The following is a 27,697-nucleotide window of genomic DNA, read 5'->3' as shown; positions in this document are numbered from 1 at the left end:
CAGCACCAGGGGCCGCACAGCACAACCCGCGGGCTCCGCTCCCGTCGGGGCAAGGCGCCTCCTCCTCCCTCCGATCAGCCACGACCGGATCCCGGCTGCGCCGCCGCCTCACCTCTCCCGCCGGTGGAAGGTGCCGCAACCCCGGGCGCCGCTGCCTACCTCAGCGCGGCTGCGGTCCCCCCCACACTTCAGAGCGACCCCGGTGGGACCCAGCGAGCGACGAGCGCCACCGGCATCCCCCGCCGGCTTTATCCCGACGCCGCCTCTCCCCTCCGGCACCTCGACGTCCCGGCGCGGCGCTCCCGCCCCCCCCGCCGCCCCATTGGCACGCGCGGCCCCGCCCGGCCCCGGCGCTCACTGGGGCAGGCGCGCAGCACTCACAAGGCCCCGCCCCCGCGCTCCCTGCCCGTTGGCTCCCGAGCGCTCGGCCCGCCCTCCAGGAACCGCCCTCCACACTTCAGCCAATCGTGAGGCGGCGAGGGGCGAGCCGGGCCCCGATTGGCGGTGCCCCCCCTTCCCGTAGCTGTGATAGGCCGGGGCGGCGGCCGGGCCCGCCCCCGGAGCGCTCCGGGCGCTGCTCCCCTCGGGTCGTTCGGACAGCGCTCCGGGCAGCCCCGCAGCGGGCCCGGCGAGCAGGGCGGCCCCGGGATGTCTCCGAGCCCCCGGAGAGAGCAGGACCCATCGCTGCCGTTAAGAAGGCCGGTATCATCAAGGTAGCCGGGAATCAAACGGCTCTCTGGGCAGGCAGCAGCGTCGCTGGGAAACATCAAGGAAGCGTCCTGGCTGCTGAGGTGATGAAGTCCCGCAGAGGTCCCGCCGCGCCGTGCCGTCAGGGCGCTCCTTTCGCCCGTAGGAAGCAGTCGGAAAACCCGCCCTTCCCCCCAGCGAATAAGGGCAAATATTTGTGTCGCGGCCAGCTGCACAAATGCTGAAATACCGCCTTTTTTTTTTTGCCAGGAATTAGTCGCGTTGTTCTACCAACGCGAGCCGCCGGGCTTCCCCCGCAGAAGCAGCCTGGCTCCCGGGAAGCTGGCGGGGCAGGGCAGGGCACGCTGCCGCCACCCCTGCACTGCATATAAAGCACTGGGACTGCTCTGGCCATTGTTATTCGCTTTGATTTCATGGACTTCCGCAGGAGCCAAGCTGCAAGGTGTATCGCAATGCACTGGCAGCGAGGCGGAGTAAGAAGATAATTCACAACATCATCCTCAGAAAACGGAGCCGCTACTGGGTCTAGCCGGGATTTCACTAATACAACAGGAGTGGTGGTTGGAAGTAACAATGTATTTCTAAACAATGCAAAGATCTGGGAGCCAACGTTAACAGAAACAGTACCAACATCAACATTTTAACTGGTTAAAAAGTAACTATATTTTTTGTTGAAGTGCCTCAAAGCTTCCAGGCTTTAAAGAAAAACGGAGCGTGGGGAAAAAAAAGAAAAATAAATACATGTAAAGTGTGATAAAATAACACAAGATTTGCAAAACAGTATTAGAAAAAATCCTGTAGTTAACATTTTCCCACTGTTAAACATAAGCCTGTCATGCAAGTACTGTATTATAATAAGCATTTCTAGGAAAACCGGAACTGAGTGAAAAGTACAAAGAACAAATGCACAACAGTTGTAAAAAATTCTATTAGAAGTTCAAAGTTCTGTACCACACTTTGTACAATCAATTATAGTTTATTTGCAGTAAAAGCCTCTCCATGTTCAACTATTTCTGTCCATGTGCTGCATACCCTTAAGACACAGGATGTACATCAACTTGCAGAAGCCAGTCGGAAAAGAAAGCAGGAGAGGAAAAAAATAAAGCTATCCTGCTAGCTGAGGTTAACTCTTCCCCATAGCTTTAAGAGTTTTGTGGAGTACTTTTTATTGTATTTTAAAAATTGTACCAAACAGTCCAAACATGGGTGATAGAGCACCTAACATGACATACCGGATTCATCGTTGCTGCTGTTGTGCATCATTTCAGACGATTGAAACAAAGTATGTCACTTTCAGACCCAAATGCTCCTTCACCTGCCAGCTTTACAAAATAGCTCTAAGGATTAGTTAACATGTAAAGTAATTTTCAAAATACATTACAGTACCAGTTAATATTAATAGCAGTCATTATCTATGTGGGTAAAGTCCTTACTAATTGAGGCTTTGACTATCAGCTCCTCAAAGACACCCACTCTTGGTTCTTGCTGATGTGCCATAACGCTTCAGGCAAATAACTGATTCTTTGTTTGCCACCAGTTGTAGTAGTTACAACAATGCTCTTTTTTCTTGGTATGAGGCACTGTTATTTCCTCATTAGGGAGAGATTTTTCCAAATACATTCCTGTTAACTCTTGGCAGTCACCAGAACCTCTCAGCTGTTGCATTTTACTATATTGTCCAGAGCACCAAGCAAAAAAAAAAAAAAATCACCATTGTCCTTTGTACTTGAGTACCTACACTTCTAGTACTTGCTTTGGAGACTTTCCTTACCAGATCAGCGTTTGCTACAACTCTTTCATATATCTAATAGTTTTAGTTATGTCTTATACAGTATTGTAAAACTTATTTGTTAGGCCACCTGTGATTTGCAGTGGAGTTGTATAAAACCTGTCACTGACTGTTAACAAGGGGATGAAAAAAAAATTCATCAGAAACATAAACTTTTAAACCACTTGATAGACGGCACAGAGCTCACCCCAATCATTCTTTGAGCTCCACCTTCAAGGGTTCTGAATATTCACCACTTTGCTTTGCAAAATACTGCAATTAGAAACCATGTGACTTTCACACCTTCCAACTTGTTAACCTAAGTAATAAGTTCATATCAAGAGAATCTTATCATTTGAAAGTTTTCATTTTTCTTTCAAGGCATCTCCTTCACAAGAAATAAGTTCCAATTTCTAAAAGTTAACTATCAAGGTTTTTTGTTAGAGTATTTTGAAACTCAAATATATTCTTCATTCTTAAATGATATTAAGTCATAAAAGATAAAAAGTTTAGAGATGTAGATACGTGAGTTGTAATACTTGTAAAAATAATTTTGACTCCTGAAGTGGTCCAAAAATATATAACTTAATGCTATTACAAATAATCTATTATTTTTGTGTTTAAAACAACACAGAACAGCAATTATAAAACAGCTGAAGTGTCAAACCACCATTGTGCCTATTGTTAAAACAAACAGTTCAAGATCCCTGAGAGTTTTTCTCTTAAGAACTACTCTAGTGCATAGATTTATAAACAAAAATCAGCATATTGCATAATGGCACCTGTTAAAGCAGAAAGTAGAGAAAATAGTATTCAAGAAAAGGCTTACATATCTAGCCTTAAGCCTTGCAAGAGAACAACATTTTATGTTTATCAGAAGGACTTGGTGATGCAATCATCAACTGTAAACTGAAGTTCTCATAGTTGTATGAAAGATAGCATGATTATAAAGGAAGTTGTAAAAAAAAGACCAGAGGGTCAGAAAGGGTGTCCTTGTTAACATTTCTTTCAATGAATGAACTCCAAAAACCGGTCTTGAGTACAGAGAATGAAGTGCCAAGGATGTAGATATGCTTTACCATCGATGCTGCATATGGCCCCACAACTGAAGCTGTAAGCCAACAAATGGATGCATGTAGCCAGGTGAAACTTTTTAAGTATCTCACAAGCAAGCTGTACTAGGAAAGATTTTTGAATGGGTGGTAAACTCACTAGTTTGCTGGATTATTTTAATTTTTTTCCCCATTAGAAGTCTAAGAAACATGCAGACAGCGAAGTGAGAAAACTGAATGGATAACTATTAATTTTACAACAGACAAGCAAAACAGCAGCTCAGAGTCAATATTTTCTACAATGAAGGAGACTGCCATTTCCTCCCCACTGAAGCTCCTTATTTAGAGGAAGTGCAATTCATAAGCATGTCCTACCCCACAAAAATTAAAGATTTAAAAACCCACTGTATTCTTTGCATAGAAAGATAAGTGGAAAAAAGCATGAAATAAGTTGTTTTAATAAATGAGCTATAGTCCCATAAACAAAACTGTCTTGAGCTGATGAGGCAAAAATCTTTTGCCTTCCAACTAATAATGTGCATCATGGATGGTCATGTATTGGAGAATGTTTCATTAGCAAGGGCCCAGGTGACAAGCAGAAATAAAGATTGCCTGATTACACCAATTACTTCCAATCGCATGTAAATTAGAAATGTATTTATTGTATGATGAGAGGTATGAATAAAAGAACCCCACTATACATAGTTTCTGGTTCTATCCACCTATTTTGTTTCAAGAATCCAACCTCCTCTATAGTTTTCATTAGTCCATTTGCCCTAGGCCCTTCCCATGGTTCACATTCTCTACCAAATTCAGACCTTCAATCTCAAGGACCTTCCTTCTCCTATCTTCAGGCATGGACCCTTTTTTGTACAGCCATCAGAAAGCAGCAATTTTTGCCAAACTCCGGGGTAAAGAGACAATGGCTTGCTCTACGAAAGGCTTAAAGGGAGTGGTACATTCCATATGCAAGTACGGGCATATCAGCATAGAGTGAGTTCAAGCCATAGTACTGCTTGTTTACAAGAAAATGCCAAGGCATACATCGCACTATCAACACCATACATTTTTCCCTCAACTTCACCTTATTTCTCAAAAACTGCAAGCACCTGCTAAAGCTGCCATTTCCACGGCATCGGCTAGAATCAAGCACACAACTTCCTAGTCTCCCACTCCAAGACAATACTAACCACCAAACCGAGCTCAAGAGCTGCCTAGCAGACCCTTGCTTGGTCCTGATTCAGAAAAAAACCCTTTTTTTAGGCAACAGAGATCCTTTCCTTTTAGGAAATTCTGGCCACGCATCCTTAGCAGGCGGTTAGCAAGCCTGTGGGTACCGTACCTACAGCTGGAGATAGGCAGAGGCAGATAGAAGCCTTTCGCTTCCCGCTGTGAGGGGCCCGACCCGTGCCCAGCGCGGGCAACGCCGCTGAGCCAAACCCGCCCCGCCCGCCTTCAGACACTGCCGCCTGCGCGCACGCGCACCGCGCCCTGCGTGCGCCGCGCGCAGTTCCGGGTCACGGTGGCCATGGAGGCCGGGCAGGGACCCGGCCCCAGGCCCGGCCCTGGCCCCGGCGGCGACACGGCCGAGGTAACTGCGCTGGCTCGGCGGCGCTGCCGCGGGGAAACCTGGCGGGGCTGGGGGCGGCGAGGCGGAGGGCAGGGAAAGGGGATTCCTGTCAGCCGCTCGGCCGTCCCTGCCTTTCCACACTGGGCCGGTGCCCTTGAGGCCTCTCGGGGGCCGGGCGGGGGGTCCTGGCAGAGGGTAAGGAGGTGTTCGTGTCTGAGCGTGAGCCGCCGAGGTGCTCAGGTACCAGTGGCATCCTGGCCTGAATCAGGAATAGCGTGGCCTGCAGGACCAGGGAAGTCACCGTCCCCCTCTACTCGGCACTGGTGAGGCCAGACCTCAAGTATTGCGTTCAGATTTGGGCCACTCAGCTCAGGAAGGGCACTGAAGTGCTGGAGCCTGTCCAGGGAAGGGCAGCGGAGCTCGTGAGGGGTCTGGAGTACAAGTCTTAGGAGCAGTGGTTGTGGGAGCTGGGGTTGTTTATCCTGGAGAAAAGGAGGCTCAGGACAACCTTATCACTGTCTATCTACAACTGGCTGAAAGGACGTTGTAACCAGGTGGGGATCGACCTCTTCTCCCAGGCAAGCAGCGACAGGACAAGAGAGCTGCACCAGGGGAGATTTAGATTAGACATTAGATGGAATTTCTTCACAGGAAGGGTCATTAGATATTGGAATGGACTGCTCGGGGACATTCTGGAGTCACCGTCCCTAGTGGTGTTTAAGGAAAGACTGGACATGGCACTTAGTGTGGTGGTGTTCAGTCCTAGATGACCTCAGAAGTCATTACCAACCCATCTGATTCCGTGATTCTCTGTTCCCCTGTGGCCTTCCCACAGCTGTGCTTCTCCTGGCGGGCGGTGCCCAGCAGTGTGCCCAGTGTCACAGCTCTCAGGTGGGACAGGGTCAGCACCCCCCCACGAACCTCGCACACGCTGGGGAAAGAGCTGCTCAGCTCTCGCTGAATTACATCCCTGTGAACCAACAACACGCCCTGTGGTATTTGAAACCCTGAGAAATACTTCAAAAAGGCACTGTCAGATGTCAGCTATTTGGAAGGCTTGTTGGAGGGACCAAAGCAGGCTTTTCTAAAGTAAAAGGACTGAGCTAAGTTGGGATCTGACTATGCACAAAGTATTTCCTGCTCTCTCATGTAATTTTTAGAAGCACTGGATTTTTTAAAATTATATATTTCATGTGATATTTATGGACAAAAGGCACTGGTTTCTTAACTGGGTGAAAGTATAGAAACTACAAGGTGTGAGAGTTAGACATTAAATTTTTTGATTGAAAAATGCCTCCAAACTGTTTTGTTCATTCTTTTCTAATTTATTTCACTAATGAAAGAGGGAAATACCAAAGCCTTATGTTCCAACGGAGGAAGAAAGAAGACTCCTCAAGGAATGTGCTGAAGAGAGTTTTCGGTATAGAGGTAAGCTCAGTTTGCTGGTAAACTTGGTTTCTTTCCTTCCACCCTTAGCTTTTGCTGTTGCCTGAGGCATTACAGAGGGCCTGGGTCAATATAGCACAAAAGAGCATTAACGAGCTTCATGTGTACTAGAACTGTGTCCCAGCAAATGCTGATCCATGTAGTATTTACTAAGAGTTTGCAGCAGTTGTGTAAAAGGTGCAACATAATTTCTAAGTTGCATGCCTTATAACATGGTATCTTCATATTTTAAGTTTATGTGGTTATTAAAAGTCTGAAAATAGATTTAATTACTGAGTCTCGTTTATATTACTGGATTTTTTTGTGTTATTTCTGCATTTTTATTTTCAATTTTTATTGTTATCTTTAACATGCAAGAATAAAATAGTTTATCTTATAACCATTAGTTTTCATCTTTATAGAGACTTGTGAAGAGAACAATATATAAGTAGTCACTCTGTTCAGCTTTTAGAGAAAATTGCTGTGTCTGTGCATGGTTTCTGTAACCCTAAGGTTCAAGGGTTACAGAATGCAATACAAAAATGCTTGATTTTTGTACCCCTGGTCTTAAGGTTTGAACAAGCCTTCTGATGTGATTGCTACCTGCTGTTTTATCACACACTAGTAGGTTACTGATGCTGATAGGTGGCCTGGCAAAAACCAGGACAGATAAAGAATTTAGCGGCTGATTTGCCAATTTTAGCACACTGGGGCTCTAATTTCTCATGGAAGCCAGTACTTTCAGGGACAGCTCCTAAGGCATTGTGATTTTGAATTCGTGATTCGGAGTTCTGTTTTGTCTTTCTCCATGGGTTTGGCATTCTCCTCATCCGCTTTTACACAAATACTTGGAAGTCTTCAGCATATTTGCTAAAATGTACATTTTCTGTATAATTTTATAAGTGAAGGAGGCAGGTCCATTAGTGGATGGTTGTGTTTTATTGATAATCTCTCTTTTGGAAGACAAAGAGGAGAGAGAGTTGTTTGTTCCTGAGCTGTTCTGCTGCTTGGCAATGTAGCTCATTGCCCTCTGCATCTTTATATAGTCACCGAAGAAACAACATGTAGGTTATTACTTGAAAGCCCTAAGTTAGTTTCTTGAGTCTTTTCTCTTCAGAGAGCTACAGCAGTAACAGATTTTTTTTTTCAGGGGTTGTGTACTGAGCTGTTATCTGGCTGGGAGAGCCTAAAGTCCATTGCTGTTTTCTAGGTCTCCTTTGTTTCCCTGTTGTGCATACACATACCAGACTGTTGTATTCACTGTATTAAATACACATTGCTTGAACTGCCCTTTGCAAGAGGGTGCTTGTGTGACTGCCCTGAAATCCTCAATTTGTATTGTGTCAGCTTTTGTTTTTTCACTGAGGTTACTATAAATTTGTGTGTTTTCAGTTTGTTTATTCAGATTTCAAGCTGTAGCAAATTTTACTCATTCTTACAAACTGTTTTTGTCATAGTTTCTCTTGACAGCTTCTGCCACTAGTCATTTCACAATTCAGTTTAATATGTGATTTACTGGAGTTACTAGTTTGTAATCACATTATTGTATAAATTCTTACACTCTTAAAAATTCTAACTAAAATCACGTTAACAAAATCAAATCATACTGATAAAACTTTTTTCCCATCAAATAATTTTGACTTGAGTGCATTATATTACCATCCTTATGTGCTGTTGATATATCAGCCTTCCATTATTTTCCCTAGATTTATTTTGTTCCTGAAGTAGAAAAAGTACTCTTTGCCCATTAGATGGTTTCTGATTTATTGAGTTTGTTTTGTTGGGGTTTTTTTCCCCTACAGTTGAATAATTCATGTTGATTTTTAGGTATGAATCCAGTTTTCATCTAGCCTTTTTTTTTTTTTTAATTTTTAGTTACTATTTCAGGTCACTTATATGCTCAGATACTAGTATAGCCTGGTTTTGATATCTAAAATGTTTCTGTTAGGTCTATAAATAATTTCAAACTTCTAAGGATTGGACTGAAATCTTCTGTAATAATTTTTGAACGTATTTTTCTTTACACACCCTCTCTCCCTTTGTTTTGTTGGGGGGGTGTTGTTTGCTTTTGTTTTGTTGTTGTTGTTGGCTTTGTTTGCTTTTGTTTTTCTTTTACAATTTAGTTTCAAATCTGTGCTGTCATTTTATATCTCAGAAAATCTAGAACAGTAAGTTTTTGAAAATCTAGGTCGGGAATCTCTAAAAGCATCAGATTTTTAACATCTAATAGGTTGGGAGGTTTTATTCTTTATTTTGAAGTTTTGCTGTAATCCTGCTTTGAACTAAAGAGGCAATATTTCTTCTTAAAAGTGACATCCAGTTGCATTTACCCAGAGATAGATGCTGGTTGGACTCCTTACCTAGTTTAGACCTGTCAGAATTTTTGAGGGAATTAGATGTTAATTTGCAAAGTATTCTTTAATACTTTGCTCTCCATAAATACAATTTGTCTTCAACTATGAGCTTAATTAGCAAATTGTGTGCATCAAAATACTTCAACCATCTAGTGCTTGCAAAAATTTCTCTCCTAGAAGTCATTGAGCCTTTTTGTAACATCTACATTTTCAGACTTGCATGAAATTAAATTTCTTTATGACATATCTAAATCTTTGATGTAAATAACTTTAGCCTTCTGTTGTGTTTGTTACTTCATTGTCCCTGTATCTTGTGCAGTGCTGGTGCTCTTTATGAATAGCTGCACAATAATCTTCCTGATAAAGTAATTATCATTGCTTGAAAGAAGCATTCATTCTGGGATTTGCGATCTCCAAATACTTCTTGCCACATAAAGTCTTTCAATATAATAAAAATTTACATGAACTGTTAGGCTGGTTGTGGTAGGCAGTGATGGTCTTCCAGAATGTTTTTCTCTGCATTTCTGACCCTAACCCCAGGTTGTATAGTTTGATCTGTAAGCTACGGGAAAAGCTGCCCTGTTTTTTTATTTGCTGGTGAATCAAACATTACCTAATTTTAATTAATCTGATTTTTATATATCTAATTTTAATTAATCTGATTTATAGCTCTGTAGGAGTCAAACTTTTTCCAAAATTCTTATGTTAAAGCATCAAGAGTTTAGATTATCAACAGTTTTTAGAAGCACTGGCCTGTATATAACTTCCTCCTGTTGTGCAGAACTGTGTATGCCTCTCTAGGTTAAAGTTCTGCACCTTGATGCTGTAGCAGTTGTAGCTAGACCTGGAGTCTTGTCTGGAGAGCTCTATTCCATCCAACAGTGGCTTTTGTATTTTAGGAAGCATGAAGTATAATGCAGGCAGGATGACTCATTAACTCATACAGCATAATATGCAGTAGGTCTTAAAAACTGGAATTGACAATATTTGATAATTTATATACAGTTTGTTAATTATATATATCTCCTTACACAAATGAGCTTTGGAAGGCATAGCAACTCTCATTTTATTGCATATTTGTTAAATGTGATTGAAAATATTGAAAATTGTATTTTAAGCAGCTTTTTTTCTTCTTCACAGCTTTCCCTTTGGCTGCAGTGAGCATGCTTGGTACTAGTTTCTTAATTAGAAAAGGTAAGTATAAAAATACTTCAGTTTCATTTCAGTTTGCTCAGTTGAAATATCTTTCTGGTGTTAAAAAAGTTATTATGATAATATAATGCCCAATCTACTTGCAAATAAAAGATGCAGCTCAGCCTCTGCAGCAACTCTGATTTGTAGTTCATCAACATAAAGAAGGAGCTGAACTTAAAATCAAGTTCATATGTGTTTTATGTTGTGTGAGAAGTGCAATATCTCACTGCTTATGAAACAATATGTTCTTAGTGTGTTAATAACCCTGTAGTTAAATACGATTAAAGAGATAATTCCTAGATTTTTTTAATTATATGGGGAATTCAGATATTAGGGGTTTTTTTTAATTTTCTTTAATGTGAAGTGTAAAGGAGTAACTTGCTTCTACAAACGTAACTACAGTTGAGTTTTTTCAAGTTAATTCTTGATACCTGATTACACATATCTTACATATCATATATCTTAATATCTGATTTCATCCTCATTTTCAGGTGTTCTAAGAGATACCTCAAGATTTGGCTCTTTTATTAAAGTTGCATGTAAGTAAAAGCTACATATAAATTCAGCTTGTATTTGTGCTGTATGTTCTGGACTCTGCTGTGCAGGTGAATTCCCCTGGGGCTGGCTGGCTAATTCACTGTGACTCAAGTTGGCAGGGACCCATAAGGACCAGAGTCCGAGCTCCCTGCTCCTGACAGAAGAACCTCAAACTGCACCATGTGACTGAGAGTGTTTTCCAGATGCTCCTCGAACCCTAACAGGCTTGGTGCTGTGTCTGCTTCCCTGGGGAGCCTGCTCCAGTGCCTCACAACCCTCTCAGTGAAGAACCTTTTCCTAATGCCCAGTGTGACCACTGGTTTTAAACTTAAAGGAGAGATTTAGATTAGATGTTAGAAAGAAATCCTTTACTGAGGGTGGTGAGGCACTGGAGAGGTTGCCCAGAGTAGTTGTGGATGCTTCATTCTTGGAAGTGTTCAAGGGCAGGTTGGATGAGGCCCTTAACGATCAGGTTTAGTGGGGGGCGTCCCTGCTCATGCCACAGGGGAACTAGATGATCTTTAAGGTCCCTTTGCAACCCAAGCCATTTTATGATTCAGTGATTTATTCACTGTCTGAATTTGTACTGCACATTTTGCACAGCTCTTGTTTATAAGGTTTGTATAAAATTGCTTGATAAATGTAACATAATCATTTAAGATAAAAATATTGTAAGTAGATACTGTGCAACCTTGCTTTAAATTACATTGCCAAAACACACCCACCCCTCCCTTCCGAATTTGAAGGTCTTTATTCATGGATCTCACGTGTCCCATTCAGGCTAGTTTAATTACTTTTTTTTTTCCTGGACATTATGTATATACAATTGTAGGAAAAAAACAATTTCATGTGAATGATTTTTGGATGAAGTATAAGCAAAAATAAATTATTAACTTAATAAATTAGCCTTTTCAATGTAATACAGGACAGTAAAACAGGAAGTTGCCATCTTGCCAATCTGGCAGATACAGCCAGTTTACTTCAGTGGGAAGAGGGTAAACCCTATGAATTGTGGTCAAGGAAGTGTTGTTTAAGCAGATAAATGAATGTGAGACTAGGGCTCCAGTTGTTTATGCTAAATTCTGGTTACTTTCTTTGAACACCAAACAATGGTACAACACAAACATTTTTAATAAATAATACAACAGCTATTTCCCCAATCACTTCTACACATAAGGGCCACATTCTTCTTATTTAATACAACTAATTTATTGAAATCAGGGGGAAAAATAAGGTGCAGCTGGCCAGGATGTTCTGCCTCTGGGAATTATTGTACTTTTGTCAGTAGTTTTCTAGGTACTCTCAGCAATTTACTGAAACATCTAGTTATCCATGGCTGATTCACTACATTGACAGCATCCCCTTCAACACAGCAGAGAGCTCTTGGTGCTCTCTGACTTGACAAAGCAGGGGAAAATTCCAATGCCTCTGTGTCCTTCATGTTAGTCTGCAGTGGGACCTGGCCATATCTAATCAGCTTCTCTAAGATCTTGTCACAGTGAATGTAGAAGCAAAGAACAACATCTAATTTACTGTGCTAACTTGAAAAATGTGGATCATCTGGCTCTTAGCTCTGTAATAAAATAAATCAAATACTTTGGCCAATAATTACTTTGAGTGAAACATCTTCCAGAGAGATACTTCCCCTTTTCTTTACTAGAAGGCCTCAAGAAACTTTCTCTTTGTAATTTATGCAAAAGAGTAATCAGCTTTTCCGTTAAGTTTTATTTTGCTAAATATTTAGTTTGAATTCTTCTTAGGCTTGTAATTTTTCTCTTTGCACATATTTATTGTATATGAGGTGTTTGGGTTTTTGTAACCCACTAAACAGTACAACCCTTACATTCCTTATTTGTAAACATCACTCATAGTTGTGGCTGTTCTTCTCTATTCCCTTGGAAAAGGACTTTTATCCTTCTTTTGAAAATAAGACATTAGAACAGGAATCAAAATTTCAGTATCAGTACAGCAGGCTAGGGTAAGATCTCCTTTATATTGGTTCCCAGGCAATGTAGTCTACAGCTGAGAATTGCAGAGGATTAACGTTACTGATAATTAACTCTTTCCTGACTTAAAGATAATCAAGACTCTTAATCTTTATATTTAGGAAATACTCATTGCACATGAAAGGAGGGACTAGTCTTTTTCTCCTACGAAGTCGACAAGAAAACTGTTAAATCCCACGGAATCCTTCATACACCATTGACCCACTCATAAAACCTGAAGGAGCCAGTTGATGGAAATCATAAGTTTTAGGCCCAGAAAGAGCTATCTTGGTAATTTATTCTTAGGTCCTTTGCAGCAGGTGGAAGTAGCTCATGCACTAAATTGAAACCATTTGCTTAGTCATTACAAGGGTTCAGCTAATTCAGTTGTTTGCCCCCTGGCAGTCAAATAACAGAATCCTTTAGAGAAAATAAGCCTACTGCTAAGTTGATTTAGACCTCTCTTCATACTGGTAAAGCTTTTTCAGGATCCAACTGTTCTGTTGGATTAAATTAGCGGAATGTACTGCCTGTATTTATTTCTGATTGGTTTATCATCTTTGATAGTTAATTGTGATTTCTGGTTCTTGGGAAAAAGCAATGCAATTTAATTTTTTTTGCCACATTTCATTCACCAAGTACTAGCTGAAATCATCTGATGCTCACACCATGTCTAAATCATTGCTTTATGTCTCTCTTCAGCTGTTGCATTTGGTTTTGTACCCTTTGTCTGTAGAAGAAGCAGAGATGATTACTGCATGTTTTTGGTTTAGATATAAACTGGTTTTCTTTCTTTTATTCAAGATACTACATTATTTATTTGAAATTATTATTTTAAAACAATGTTGGATATTATAGTGCAGCATATAAACCCATCTTTTTTTTCTTTTTAAAAAGTTGCTGGAATGTGTGGATACCTGGCTGGAAAGATATCCTACTTGCCAATCTGTAGCGAGAAATTTAAGAAACTGAAGGATTCCCCAATAGGAGATGTTCTGCGACAAGCTCAGAGACATAGTTCACCTAAGTAAGAGTTTAAGTATCTTTTAAATTTAAAACATATTCTGAATAGGGTATTTTAAACACTAACAGATCAATACTACTTTTGCAGCTTTCCAACACCTTCAGAGCTGCACCTTCCCTCATTCCCCATTACCTCAAATCTACCACTTTCAGAAATCTGTATTTGTATCAGTTGGCAAGCTATAAAATACATATTTTGAGCTCTTTACATACAACTGATCACTTTGAGTAGTAGAAAAATAAACAGTTTACTTAGCAAACTGTATTCCTTGTAAAATTGAGTGTTTCCCGTGGAATTTGCTTAGAGAAGTGTGACAGCATAAGTTGTCTCAGTTTAAAAGTAAACTAAATTAACTGAAATAAAATAGTGTTACATTCTGGAATTTTTTCCCATAGTTTAATTTGATTGAAGTAGGAAAAGGGTGGAAATGATTTCAGTGTTTATCAAAGGAAAGAGCTTAGTAAACAATATCAGTGCAGGAAGAAACATGGTGGTCAAACTTACTGGTGTTTGTTTAAATCCTTTACATCTGTAACACCATTATGCTGTACATATGAGAAACTCATCAGGTTCTTAAAACTATTTCCTGTTTTCTTCCAGAATGTTTTCTACTTCAACTGGTATTTAATTGCAAGCTGCTTTCAGAATATGTCACTTAAACCCTTGATTCAAAACTGGGAGGATAGTGTTTGGATAGTGAGTAGTAGTCCTCCTGTGTATGTGCTGAGATTTGTTAAATGTTTATAAAGGATTTGCTTAAATTCTTAAATACACTATAAATTCAGATTTATGACAGTTTTTATTTTGTCTGCAAGATTCACCTTTGTTCTGAAATGTTTATGGTTTTATGACATCGCGCAATTTCAGGCATTACCACTGCATACACTTACTGTATGGAATCAGCTGAACTGGAGTTGGACTTGTCCTTTCACCCCCCTCCAGTTTCTAATATGAAATTGTCATGCTTATTAATTGTGTTTACATGAGAACTTGTTTAAGTACCATCATCTGCCACACCAATAAATTCCTTCTACTGTTAATGGCCCATTTGTATCTGTAAAGTTTTATTTCCTAAGTGATAAATTCCTTTTCCTTGGTTGAATAAATAATTTAAATTCATTTCAATTGCATTATTATCCATACATGCTAACCCTTTTAACCCTTGCAACATAAATCATTACATTTTCCTGAGCATTGTATGTCTACTAATTAATGTATTTTGGTAATTTGATTTACCAAAATACAATATGAGTTTAAAACTTGTAGAGAGCTAAAAGATTAGGTAGTTTTTTAAAGCTGTGTTTGCATGTATTTTAAAAGCATAATTGAGGCAATAAAGTGGCTTTGTTCTGTATGTTCATTATGAGAATTAAATAAAGAGTAATTGACAGTGTTTATCATAGGAAACTAAAAGTACAGCTGAGCAGAAATTAAAAGTAAAAAATTATTAAATACTCTAGAGATATTCTAGTGGCATTTTAGTGGTGGCATTCCTGATAGAGGGACATGTTGTGTAGTGGTTTGCAAGGCCATTCTAAGAATATAGTGAACACTTTAAAATATCTGGCACCAATTTCCAGAATATTTTATATGATATTATCTTTCTCTCTCAAGAGAAAATTCATTAATATTTTTGCAGAATTCAGCAACTTGATTAATTTTCATAATTTAATTTTCTTAGGATAGCTGTTTGTTCTTCTTCTGTTCTTCAGTCCTGATCAATTACAGCACCTTCTAATGATGAAGGGTTTTAAATATCAAATTCTTCCTAAAAGGCTTTTAAAATTCACTGTAGTTTATACTACCACTAGTTACGTGGGCACACCGTGTACTATTTGTGTCTGATGTGGGGTGTTTTTGTCTGAAGATTCCTTGAGAAAAAGGATTGTAACTTCAGTTATTGTAAAGTTCAATATGTTTTGTCCCTTTTCTCTCCTGTTCTGGAGGTATGAGCTAAGATTCTGTGGGGAAAGAAAGAGAGAAATTTTTGCAGTGTAAAGAAAACACCCAAAACATCCCAAAAATTTTTTAAGATGATGATTCAGTTGGAAACTAAACTATTTAAAATGAAAGAACATTTTCTTGAATTGCAAGTATTGTTATAGTTCCATTTTTAACTTCAGTATTTTTGTATTTAATATTTAGTTCTATTCTTTTCCAGTCGTTCCAGTCGTAAATCTGAATTTTCAGACGTACCTTCTCAGTCATTTACTGAGTCATCTTCTCCAAGTGCTGGATTCCCACCTTCCAGCTATTCAGATGATTACAGCTCAACAGATAGAGCCCTCTCAAGTTATGAGCCCATTCCATTCAGTGCTTCTCTGAATGAATCTTCACCTACAGGAATTACTGACTACTCTGTTCAAGGTGAGTCTTAGTACTTAGAGACTTTCTTTTAGATACTGCTCATACTAAACTAGGTATTCTCACCCTATGCAAATATACATGGCAAAATATAGTGGTTTTGAGTGAAAGAGCTGTGGAAGAATTATAATTGTTTTTACATAGAAGATGAATATAAATTTTATTTTGTGTTCTAACTGTAAACTAGATTCAGGGTTTTCTAGCTGAAAATTGCTTTAATTGCAAATAAAGATCCTGAATTAACTTACAAAGTGCAATCTGTTGTGGAACTAAACTTGCAAAAAACTCAGCCTGACTGAAAGTTCTCTTTGACTGAAGGAAAGGGGAATATGCCGTCCCTTCACTGTACTGAATAAACCACAGCCTTCCCACTGCCTGCTGGCCCTTCCAAGGTGATTGTTGCAGTTCCACCATCTGTGGGGCTGTCACTTGATAGTGCTGTAACTCCGTGACATTAAACTTCTAAAACTTTTTCTCAATGTGAAAAAAACATTTTTGTCTCCTGGGAACTGAATGGATATTCTGTTCTATCCACTAGCAGTCTGGTTTTCTCACAGAGAACTAAAATGGTTTTCAAGTATGATGCAGTTCCAGTGTGAACTGTCCTCAGCTATTGCAGGGAAAACACAGGATTCTGAATTCAGGTATCTCTGGTACACAAAGGAGGAAGATCATGTCAAATGCAGGGTTTTGTACTTTGAATTAGTTTGGATTTTTTCAACTTAACTTATGAAAAATGTTTTATTTCACTAAAAAAGCCCTTTCATGCAACTTGGTTATAATTATATGAAAATATCAGATATAAATGTGTCAAGAAAATTGTTATTGCATTTCATCACAAATATCAATAGTTGGTAAAACCTTTATTATATAACAAAGATTCTGCAATATAAATACAGATAAAAGCATCAAATGTTTACCAGGCATCGTATGATGCATATTGTCCTAATTCTTTGAAAGCAAAATTTAAAGCCTTAATGCAAACCCTTGAGCTTCACTTAGATTTCTCTTCTGAAATCATATATATCTCAAATGTGCAATAAATGTAAATTTTAGATAAAGTGACCAGAGCTATTTTATCCATCAACTACCACATGGTTGTTAGAATTTCTTATGGTAAAATGAAGAAAAATAATTAACAGCCAGTGTTTCAAAGAAGTTTGGTAAAATTAAAAGGATAAAAGGAATGGATTACTTGAAGACCATACACATTCACTGTTGTATTTAGAATTGCAGCTGTCATGCTCCTATTAATTTGGGATTGAGCAACAATTAACTGGTATTCTAGAAGCTATATTTTGGTGTGTTAGTTTGGTTAGTATATTTTGGTGTGTCATAGTTAGTATTTTTCTGTTTGTTTTGTGTCCAGAACCTGCTCCAGTTCCAGAAGAAAGTCGTAAAAAAAAAGGCATCACATACGAGGAGTTGAGGAATAAACACAGACAGACATACGAGGTAATGCAACCACCAAAGGCAGAAACTCCCAGCAAGTTTTCCCAGGAAAAACCAGCTAAGGAAGGTAATACACTGATTTACACAAATACTTGTGAAATCCAGATATTTGCCATCATGTTAAAAATGGCTGCAAGCATAAAGCTTAATTCTGCATACTTTTTAAGCAATGTATATTTAGTGTGTCTTCAGGTATCTCATATATGATAGATACAGTTTGTAGTTTCCTGTTTCAGATTAATTATTTTTTCGAAAATTTTGGTCATCCCATAGAAAATTGTAATTCGTTTTCTCCAGCCATATTGCTTGGTACCACACTGAAAAGCTCATAAGTTTTGCTTCATTGAGTATATTGAGCAACCTCTTTCAATAAAGAATTCTCTGAGCTCAGAGCTATACCAAAGAGCTATGGGAGGGGGGCTTGTGTTTTAGATAGCATTGTTCTCTCAAAATAGAGCACATGGCTGATGGTTTGAAGGGGAGGGTATTTATTTTTATGAATAGTTTCATGTGGAATTAGGGAATTTCTATAGAGGCATTGTTTGTAGAGGTTCATTTTCTACATTAAAACCCAGAGGAAGGAAACGGTATTTGGCAGCAATATTGAGACTTGTTTTCACAGTGAAAAAGAAAACTCTGCAGAGCAAAATAAGAATGCAATGTCCTGAAGAGCAAGACACCATTCAGACAACTTTTTGACTCAATCAATTTTTTGAAAAAGAGACACATAAGCAATTAATATTCAATTGCTTGCTCTAGAACTTTTTAAATTTAATGTGGCATCTGTAAAAACAATTGTAGCTAAGGAGGAAAAGTTTTACCATTGAACGCACTGATGGACTAGTCAGTCACCTGAAATTGTTTGGGTTTGTGTGCACTGCCCAGTCTTGTCAGCCATGTTGCAACAAGACTTCTAGGAACAGCTGTTGTCTCCTGTTAGGCATAATGGGTGGTAATAAGTATAGAAGAGTGTATTGAAGCAAAATGTTCTGAAGCAGTAACACTAAGCTCTGGAACAGAGTGTCAGTCTCTTTGATGCTTGTGAATTACTTTCTGCAGATCATCTATCTTTGGACAGATCTGCAGTCTTGAAAGAAAAATTCTAAGCCATTTTTGTATAATGATTTTTAACTGTTATTTCAAGGATAAAAGGCTTTCTCTTATCATGTGACTGTGTCAAATCAGACATGAAAAAATTATTGAAGCTGTGGTTTCAGATTGCTTTTGAATTCTATTGGCTGACACTTCATGGATTTACACAATGTTTCTTTCTCAAGATACTTCTCCACAAGTAGAAAGCCTAGAAGTGGCACTTGTGAGCCATAGAAAGAAATGTTAAGCAGCATTCTGAAAACCTTGCCATATTCCATGGCAGATGTGGCTGTGAAATGAGAATGTGTATTTCTTACTTTATTTTTAGTTACTTGAGGTATGTAAAAGACCTCTATAAAATGTTGATCAAATATTGCATTCTTTCTATTATATTTTTGGGTTCTGTGTTTGAAGGCTGTACTTAGGTAGGCTTTGAGAATAAAACTGAGTAGTGTGAGAGATTTGTAAACAGAGACTTTTTAAAGTGTCTCTTCACTTTTTTAGAGAAAAAGAGGAAGGAGGGCATACAAAAATTCAGGAATGGTTTGCACATGCAAGTACATTTAAATCTGCAGTTCAGGGATTACACTGATGTTGTGGACTAAGATCTGATTTAGCTTCTTGTGTCAAACTGGACATGTTACTTACTGTGTGTTTGTTCATACTTTCTGAGTCACTGCCCCTTGGTTCATTCTCTTATCTCTGAGTCCCTCGCAAATAGAACCTTCCTTGCAAGGGCAGAAGGGAAACCAAAGCAGCTTTAAGCAGTCCCTAACTTCCATCTGCCAGTGCCTTCTCCCTTCCCTGCAGTGGCACAAATACGTGCATCTGCATAGTGATCGAGACTGGCCCATTTTCCAGGGAATGAGTGCAGCCTGTTCAGCTGCCGTGGGTAATAGAAATGGAAATCAAATCCTACTTGGAGAGAGCTTCTCATTGTGTCTCACTGCAATATCAGTCACTCCAAAGAGATTTGTCAGGGCATTATGCTCAGTTTGCTGGTAGCTCACAGAGACAAGGACCAGGTGTTTAGCTCCATTCCGCTTGTTCTGCTGCATAGTTAGTAATAAACAGTCAGCTTAATTATTAACTTGCAAGTGAATTTATAAAGGGGTGCCCAACTACTGTCAGCATTCCTACAGGATCAAATGGAGCCATTCTTAACCTTTTCAGTGATGGCAGTCAATTACAGAGGACTTTGCAGCTCACTCTCAAGAGAGCCCATTTTCACTTTCTGGTCGTTCAGTTACAGTGGCACACTTTTGAGCAAAGCCGTTAGACCACTACCCTGGGTTTTTTCCTCTCTGACTCAATCCTATGCTAAAGGAAGCTACCAAATAATAATGGCTGAGTAGTTTCCTAGTCGGGATTACTGATTTCTGTTTGTTTGTCTTTGAATGTGTTTTTAACTATCCCAAATACATCCAACTGTGCATGTAACCAGATTATGTGGCCTCATTATTTATTGTAACATTCCTTGCCTGTTTCCTCCAATTGTCTTTGTTTCATTCACGTGTTACATTTGTTTTAAAGTAATTACAAATTCTGTAGAGCAGGAATTAGCACAGTAGGCCTCCTGACTGAATATTAATTCATTAAGGTAAAGTGATTAGCAAACTCTTCTCCCCATTTATTCAAAAGTAGCTTTAATTATGTGTCTGTTGTGCTGTGACTGACTCTCTCCCCACGCACCACTTGAGATGACAGTGCACTTCATTATACTTTCTGGCATTGTATATGATAAACTTCGGCAGTTAAACTATCGCATGACTACTTTTGTTTTTTCTTTTGTTTTCTTTAGTTAAAGTAAATAAATATGGAGATACCTGGGATGAGTAAGAGTCAAATGAAGAACTGAAGAAAATTACCTCCTGTCAGCTAACTTGAATTTCATCTAGATTAGTCATGAGTATCAGCACCTTTGGTGTGCTCTGCCAGACACAACTATTAATAAATGAGGAGAAAATCCTGACTTCTCAGAAAATTTAAAAATTGTATTTATGCTGAATTTTTTTTTAATTTTGCATAAATGAAAAACAAGGCTACTGTGAGGTGTCATGACTGTAAACCATTTGTGCTGTTGTTTAAGAATGAGAAAGGTAACTGGTAATATGAACATATAGCATAAAGTAAAAATACATGTAAATAAATGCAGTCCCATGTATTGAGAAGGGAACAGTATCAGAATCTTCTCAAAATTTCAAGACTTGCATTAAAAGTTACCTGTAGAACTCAACCTCTCACCTTATTTTGTCTGAAAGTGATATGCTGGGAACTTGAAATTGTCCTTATACTTGGTTTGTAATCTCAGGAATACTACTAAAGTGTTGAGGGGGAAAGGCTGAGCCAGACACTGAAGTAACCATAACTTTTTCAAAAGTGTTTCATGGTGCCAACTCTGTTTTTAGGCTGATACTCTGCTTGCCCACGACAGGTTTCTACAGACAGTCATTTCTGAAGAAAATAATTGAACGAAACTGCACGTATTGAAAATAGCTACATTTAAGTGCAGAAGGCTAAACATGACAAACTTTGGTAAAACCTTGAATGATATATTGACTGTTAATGTTAGGCTCTGTATATTTGACCTTATTTCTCAATTTTTCCAAGTCATGACAAAACCACAATGTTTATGGAGAAGAGATCCCAATCAATGGAATATTTTGTTATTATCACCTGTAAGAGAAGAGCTACATTGGCAAAACTGAAGAGTTTTTCCTGGTGTTGGCATCACCTGCTCTGTCCCTGAACATGTTGCCTTCACTTGGGGATTTTCATCTCCTCACCTGTGTAGTTTCATCTCCCAGCATTGTGTTTATTTGGGGGTTTGGGCTATAAGGGAGCAAGAACCGTGATGAAGTTGATAGCATAAAAGCATTCCTGAAATCTATGTTGGAGCTGAAAAACAACATGCCTACCAAGCTGAAAATTCTCAAAGACCTTATTGATTTAGTGGACTTGCAGCAAATGGCACAAATGAGGAGGAAGAAGTGGGAAGAGAAGGATGCTTAAAGAGCCAAATACTACTTAAAATAAACCAGGAAGATTGCTCTCAGAAAAGCTCATCTTCTAAAAAAATGAATGCACTAATTCGATAATCTTTTAGTTGTATCAGAAATTTACCTTGTAGAGGGTTTCTCATGGCTGTTAGGAGTGAACTCTGAAAATACACAGTCTGCCAGAATTGTGTTGCTGTGGTTTTCAGTGTGCTAATCCAAAGCTGATTAGCTTTATCATGAAAATATTCACGGTTTCTTAGTTGTCAGTTATGCAAGCAATAGGAGGCAGACTACTGAGATGATAATAATAGAGCAGATTCCTGTGATGGTGCCTTCCTGCAAAGTGTCTTGCCTCACATTCATATTTTTGGGTGGACAAGCACAGTGTTTTATATAAATTGTATCAGAATTTTTCTTCCTTTCTTAAAGGAGAAAATAAAAGGCATGTCAATTAATGTTGTTCTGTATTGATAGCATTTTTAAATTGAATATAAAGCTTTTATTCTATTGCATCTAGTAACTCTCAGAGGACATACTTTCTTTTGTACTTGAACAAGTTTGGTTTGTTGTCAACCAACTATAAATTCTTCTGATTTCACACCCTTAGTGCACATTAAATACAGGAGAGTTCCCAATCATAGCTGTTAATTTAGTTGTGTATTGGGAACTGATATTTCATCAAAGTTGGGTCACATTGAGTTTGCTGTGACAATGTGTATGTTGAGCCCCTGATTCGCTAAACAGCCATGGGAATTCAATCTTTCTTCCCTTTTCCTGCATATCTTCCATTAGTACCTCCTTGTTTCATAGTGGGTATTTACACTCATGGTTTCATAGCAGCTACCCAGTCACCCATCAGTAGCTTGCTTATACTGTAGTGCCATGACTTTTGGGAATTTTTAGCTGAAACCAGAGTCTTGGAGCTGACAGCAGGGTTACTGTTGCTGGGAGCAATGTTACTAGATGTATAGAACAATGGTGTTAAAAAATACTTGAAGTTTTTCTATGGTCCATCATACCTGTATATTTGTCAATAATTGAGAATTAACTCAATGTTTATTGTACAGTTAAGTAAATTTTCTTTTCTTCCTCAAATTAAAAATAACATTAAAAAAGTAACTTTTTATACCTTAAATCAAACACAAGGAAAGGAGTCTGAATGCTTCACAAAGAACGTTCCTTAAAAAACCCTCTAAAATAAATGTTTTCACAGTTTCTTCAAACTTAAAAATAAGCAGGCCAGTTTAAAGGAGCTGGTAGCATTATCCCCAAATTTGTTATTACTAATGTACATGAACAGAGAGAAGAGGGTTGCAAAAATGTGCCTCAGCTCTTTTAGAGCTGGTAAAGCTACCAAAAATCCTAGTCCTGAATGTTTCTGTGTTTCCCCAAATTAGTAGGCATGTCTAGAGTCCCAAGTAGGTACTAGTCTGACCTTTGCAGGGCTTTTTCCCTACTGACTTTGTTTGGAACACAGCTACATGGAAGAGAAAGGTGTAACTGAAAATTTATTTGATTTGATTTGATTTGATTAATGAAAGCTGAGCAGATTTGTAGAAGTCTGGGGAAATTATTAATATTCCAGATTGAACTCATAATTTTTTTTGCCTCGTTGAGTTTGAAGAAGAAATCCTCACTTGTCCACTATTTGCTGGAAGCTCAAAGACCCATTTGTTCTCCTCATGGGGGACTCTTGTTTGTGGCCCTGAGTGAGGACCTTGCCCAGCTGCAGGAGGCATGTCCAGCTCAGTTCCTTGGCCCTACAAACACACCAGACCTGCCAGAAGAAGGCTTTGCTTGCTGCCCAGTCTTCCTAACTCACAACCAGAATAAATTCTCTGTAATCTCTTACATGAAACAGGGGGTCTAAAAATATCCTTTTACTTGTTGCAGTTTAGTTTCCTATTAAGTTGTTAGCAGAAATCCACAAATCCTTGGATGTTAATCTCAAGGCTACAACTGGGACAATTTGCATCCCATTACCACTTCAGACCCTTGCCCTGGGTGTGGTGGTTCAGCACAGCCAGTGCAGGCCTGGACATGCATCTGCCTCGAGTTTATACTTTCAAAACTAAAAGTCAAGAGCCTGGTATGAGCTGCTCTCATAATGTGATGCTGCAGTAAGCAAACAAAGGATATATGATAAAGAGGCTGTGCAATCATCTGATACAACAGATATGCAATCAAATAGAATATTCACTTATCCTTGAAAGGAGAAAAAAATCTTAAAATGAACAAGAAGTGGAGATAATTTACCTCAAGTTTGCCAAAACTTGAGGTAAATTATTCAGGATTAAAAACTCATAGTGTATAACCTTTGTGTTGCTGTTTTTCCAGTTACTCACTGATGACACAGGACTCCATTTTCAGGTTCTGAGATTTTGCATGAACAGTTTCTAAACCCTGAAATTTTTCATTCATTCCTTACACAGAATGATACACATTCTTTTCTACTTCCACTAACCCACAGAGGAAGCACATTTCTAGTGCATTCGATTTTTATTTTATTTATGAAGCTAGTTTCTATATAAATCTAATGCCAAAATAAATAATTTTGTTTGGCTTAATTTTGTACTTTGAATACAATTGTTAATCTTAATTATTTTAAGATAACTAGCATTTTTAAACAGTGCAACTGATTCAAGTAAGGGTGACTTTGGTTGCAGTGGCCAATCCCTAAACATTAATGATGGATTATTATTAACAATGTCAAAATAATTTTAGCTATGATAAGTAGAAAACATTTCTGCTGGTACAGTGCCGTGGAGTCAGTGCACACAAAGAAGAGCAAAGTGTGCTTTTTAGTGTCCCCTGAAGATTTTATGTAAGACTGCATGCATTTTTCCTCACTGCCCCTCCACATGCCGGAGAACGCGCAGCTCTCAGCCCGCTCTGAGGCCGCGTTGTGGCCGGGAGCCGCGGGCGGGCGGGCGGGAGCTGTGCCGGGAGCGGCACGGAACGGAACGGACCGGGGGAAGCCGGGCTGCTGGAACCGCTCTGACCTGCGGCGGCCGCCGGCCCCAGCTGCCAGCTGTGTAGCATGAGAGAGACACGGGCAGGCTCTGTGCCTGGCACGGCTCAGAGCGCTACGATCTGCTGGATCCTGGAGCTAAGCAGGAGAATGGGAGTGAGTAAATGGCAAGTGTTTGCTGCTGGGAAAGGTTTCCTCTGAGTATTACAGATGTGACAGTGTAAAAGGAAGAAGTACCCTTGGGCACGTCCAACCCAGCCCTGGCAGACCTCAGCCTGCAGCTGGCTGAGTGAAGGACAAGTTTAAAATGTGCCTCTGGGATGAAGAATTAAAGATCTCTTGTTCTGAAAATACCTGAGCTTGCTGATGTGCCTGAACACAGGCTGCAGAAAGCTCAAAACGCTCACAGGTGAGAAGAAACATTTCCAAGTTTGGGTAAGTGGGGTTTTTCTATGCAGGAAGTTGGAAGTGCCATTGCTCTCAAACAATCTGAATGCCAAAGACAGTGGGAAAGGCATCTATTACCACCCTTAGTTCTTTTTCACCCTTCATCTGCAGAGGAAATCACTACACTGTAATAAAAATAATTTAAAGGTGCATTTTCTCTGGAATCATGAATCTTGTCCTTTCTACACATGAAGATGTTTCAGTCTCCGCTTCTAGATATGACCTCCCTGGGGTTTAGTTCATTTGGCAAGGCTCTTAACTTGGTTTTTCAATAGCTGCAAGAATGTAAGAATCATCATGGTGGTCACCCTGTCTCACTGGCAAGTGATCCTTCTAGAAGAAGATCTTCACTACTGCCCACTCCTGTCCTTCATTGATCACAGCTGCTCAATTTCCTGACACAAAGGCTGCATTAGGATCATGCAAATGTAGGTGTTTTGCAGCTAAGTCTCTGTGTAGGTCATGTCCCTTGAAGCTGTTTTCTTTGCTCCTACCAGATCCTGTGGCAAGAATGCCCCTGATGGGATTGTTCGTGTAAACAAGAGTTTCTTTTCTGTTTGGTTTAAATCTGATTTCACTGAGTGTTGATGAGGTTTGATTTTATAAAACCAGCAATTACTTGCTCCCTATTCATCTTACACTCTTTTACAGACATAGTATTCCTCACCTTGAGATGTTCTCAGCCTGGAAAGTGAGTTACATAATCTCTTGTGATGAAACCACTTTGTATTTCTGATCATTCTTTTTTACTTTAATTTTTCTTTCTCCTGTTTCTGTCTCTGTGTTGCACAGTTTCTGAGATGCACTGGAAGCACCATAATATTCAAAATTAGGGCATGCCATAGAATTGCTGTGTAGTCTAAATCTATTTTTTCCCTAAGAATCGTTAATGTTCTACTTGCCTTTTGGCTGTCAAAGACCACTGATCCTATGTCTTGCAACTATGCAAAATGACTCCCAGGTCCCTGTACTGAAAAAGTCAGAGTAATTTAAAACCAACTGTGTGATGCAGTTAGTATTTTTCTGCATGACTATGAAGCTTATTAGTCAGCTTCTCATGCGAAGATTTTTTTCATAGCTCTGTAATTTTGTCATCAAGAAACACCTGTGTTTTCCTTTGGCAGATTATCTGTTAAAATGTTGACCAGATGCCCCCAACATGTCCCCAAATGCCCTCTCAGGCATTCTAGATTTTAAACAGCCTTGAGAAGTCTCATTTATTTCCTGGAGAACCTCATTTTTTTGAGGGACTTCTTACTAGGGAAAAAAACCCCAAACAAACAAAACAAATAACCCTCCATACTCATACAATGTACCTTAGTATTTCAAGGATGTGGAACTACTGCAATACTGAGGTCAGAAGTTGGATCCCTTTTTTTTGGTCCTCTCAAAGGGATTTTTCATGTGTGATGCCAAAAACAAGTTGGGTGAGTGGGACAAATTACCAGCAGCTCTTCCACTGGTAGAAATGGACCTGAGGAAGGGGCTGCTGCTCCCAAGTTAGCATTGTTGCCACTCTGTATTTCCCACAGGGCCTGGTCCAGCATACTCTTCTTTTAAATCCTGCCCCAGAACCTGCTTTCTTACCAGTTCACTCCAGAGCTCTGCCCTCCTATCACCTGTTGTTGCATAGCATGCCCTATTCTCTCATTCTTCTCTAAAAATACAATAAAATAAGGCCCAGATCTTGGTTTTGGTAGGGATTTATGAAAACCTGGATAGTGAGCTTTCATGTCCCTTTCATTCCCAGTTTTAGAATTCTAAACCAGCTGGCTTGTCTAGAGTCCACCTACTAAGGATTTAAACAGCAATGTGCTGCTTTCAACCTACAATTGCTTTCTCTTCTAAAACACATTTTTAAAAAATTTGGAGTGAATACCATATTTGTACAATGGATGCCAACAGCTGATATAAAAATCCACAAAGATAAGCAGTCTATTGCAGTTGTTTGTGGTTAATGTCACTGTAGCTTTCCTCTTGCACCCTTTTTCTAGCCATACATTCATAAAGTGCACAGAGGCTTATCTATCTCATACAGCTATCCACTCTGTATGTATCACAACTGAAGGAGGTATTTGCTTTCCCAATTTTAACAAGTACATGGACTGCACCTAAGCTGTGATATGCCTAAGCACACAGTTCAACTCCCTTGTCTCTGAGTGAAGAAAACAAGTTCAACTTTCCAGATACAAATGACTCACAGGAAGCTGTGTAAGTTCATTGGATTTTTTTAGCTTTTTTTAACATCTTCTGCCAAAGGGGAAAGTACAGCCAATTATCAGTGTAAGAAAACACTAAGAAAAGTTTAGTTTATCTTTGCAAGGTCAAATGCTTTTCCTCCTGGAGACCTCTTCCCCTCTTATTAAAGAAGAAACTGATTACCTAAAATCTTTCCCAATTTTTTTTGACAGGTCACTCCTAAATTCAAAGTACTGAACTTCTGCTTCAATTAAAAATAAATTCTTAAACCTGCTTGTATGGAATGCACAATAGCAATGGCCAACAAAGATTAGCTCATTAAACTGCACATAATTACTAAAAACCAGCTGCTTTTAACCTTTGAAAGAACAGTTTGCCCATTAGCTGTGCTCATTTTTCCTTTGATATGCATAGATTTTGTGCTAATACATCTTATTCACAAATTGCCTCTTTTCATATCTGTATCACAGTAACTCATGAACTTACATCAACAAAATTAGCTATTCAGCCTTTTGCAAAGTATGGAAACAAAGTTAGAAAAAAAGGAAACAAGAAA

At 39.2% G+C, this 27,697-nt stretch overlaps 2 protein-coding genes across 4 annotated transcripts in view; one reads left to right on the top strand and one right to left on the bottom strand.

Moving 5' to 3' along the window:
• Positions 1-293, bottom strand: part of FRYL (FRY like transcription coactivator) — a 163,598-nt gene extending 163,305 nt beyond the window's left edge. The window contains exon 1 of one of the 3 annotated variants that reach the window (XM_054633078.2): positions 160-293. The gene's annotated coding sequence lies outside the window, so the exon portion shown is untranslated. Of the gene's footprint in view, positions 1-112 lie in introns of all 3 variants that reach the window. The other 2 variants (XM_077177557.1, XM_077177555.1) reach the window with 2 other exon arrangements.
• Positions 294-4,985: 4,692 nt separating this feature from the next.
• LOC129120232 (OCIA domain-containing protein 1) lies at positions 4,986-21,979 on the top strand. Its single transcript, XM_054632650.2, has 8 exons — positions 4,986-5,119; positions 6,442-6,526; positions 10,018-10,071; positions 10,563-10,610; positions 13,491-13,620; positions 15,779-15,984; positions 17,351-17,500; positions 20,327-21,979. The coding sequence occupies exons 1-8, from the start codon at positions 5,057-5,059 to the stop codon at positions 20,362-20,364; spliced, it is 774 nt and encodes a 257-aa protein (XP_054488625.1). The 5' UTR covers positions 4,986-5,056; the 3' UTR covers positions 20,365-21,979.
• Positions 21,980-27,697: the final 5,718 nt, after the last annotated feature.

This window comes from Agelaius phoeniceus, chromosome 4, assembly GCF_051311805.1.
Source record: "Agelaius phoeniceus isolate bAgePho1 chromosome 4, bAgePho1.hap1, whole genome shotgun sequence".
NCBI classification, from domain to species: Eukaryota; Metazoa; Chordata; class Aves; order Passeriformes; family Icteridae; genus Agelaius; species Agelaius phoeniceus.
Note: the sequence above shows the minus strand (reverse complement) of the source record. Positions and strands in the feature narration are given on the sequence as shown.

Bases quoted from the DNA above. Each gene is read 5' to 3' on its own strand.
- LOC129120232 (XM_054632650.2), top strand. From the start codon at position 5,057: ATGGAGGCCGGGCAGGGACCCGGCCCCAGGCCCGGCCCTGGCCCCGGC. The intron at 10,072-10,562 runs GTAAGTATAAAA...CCTCATTTTCAG, and splicing joins TAGTTTCTTAATTAGAAAAG to GTGTTCTAAGAGATACCTCA. The intron at 10,611-13,490 runs GTAAGTAAAAGC...CTTTTTAAAAAG, and splicing joins CTCTTTTATTAAAGTTGCAT to TTGCTGGAATGTGTGGATAC.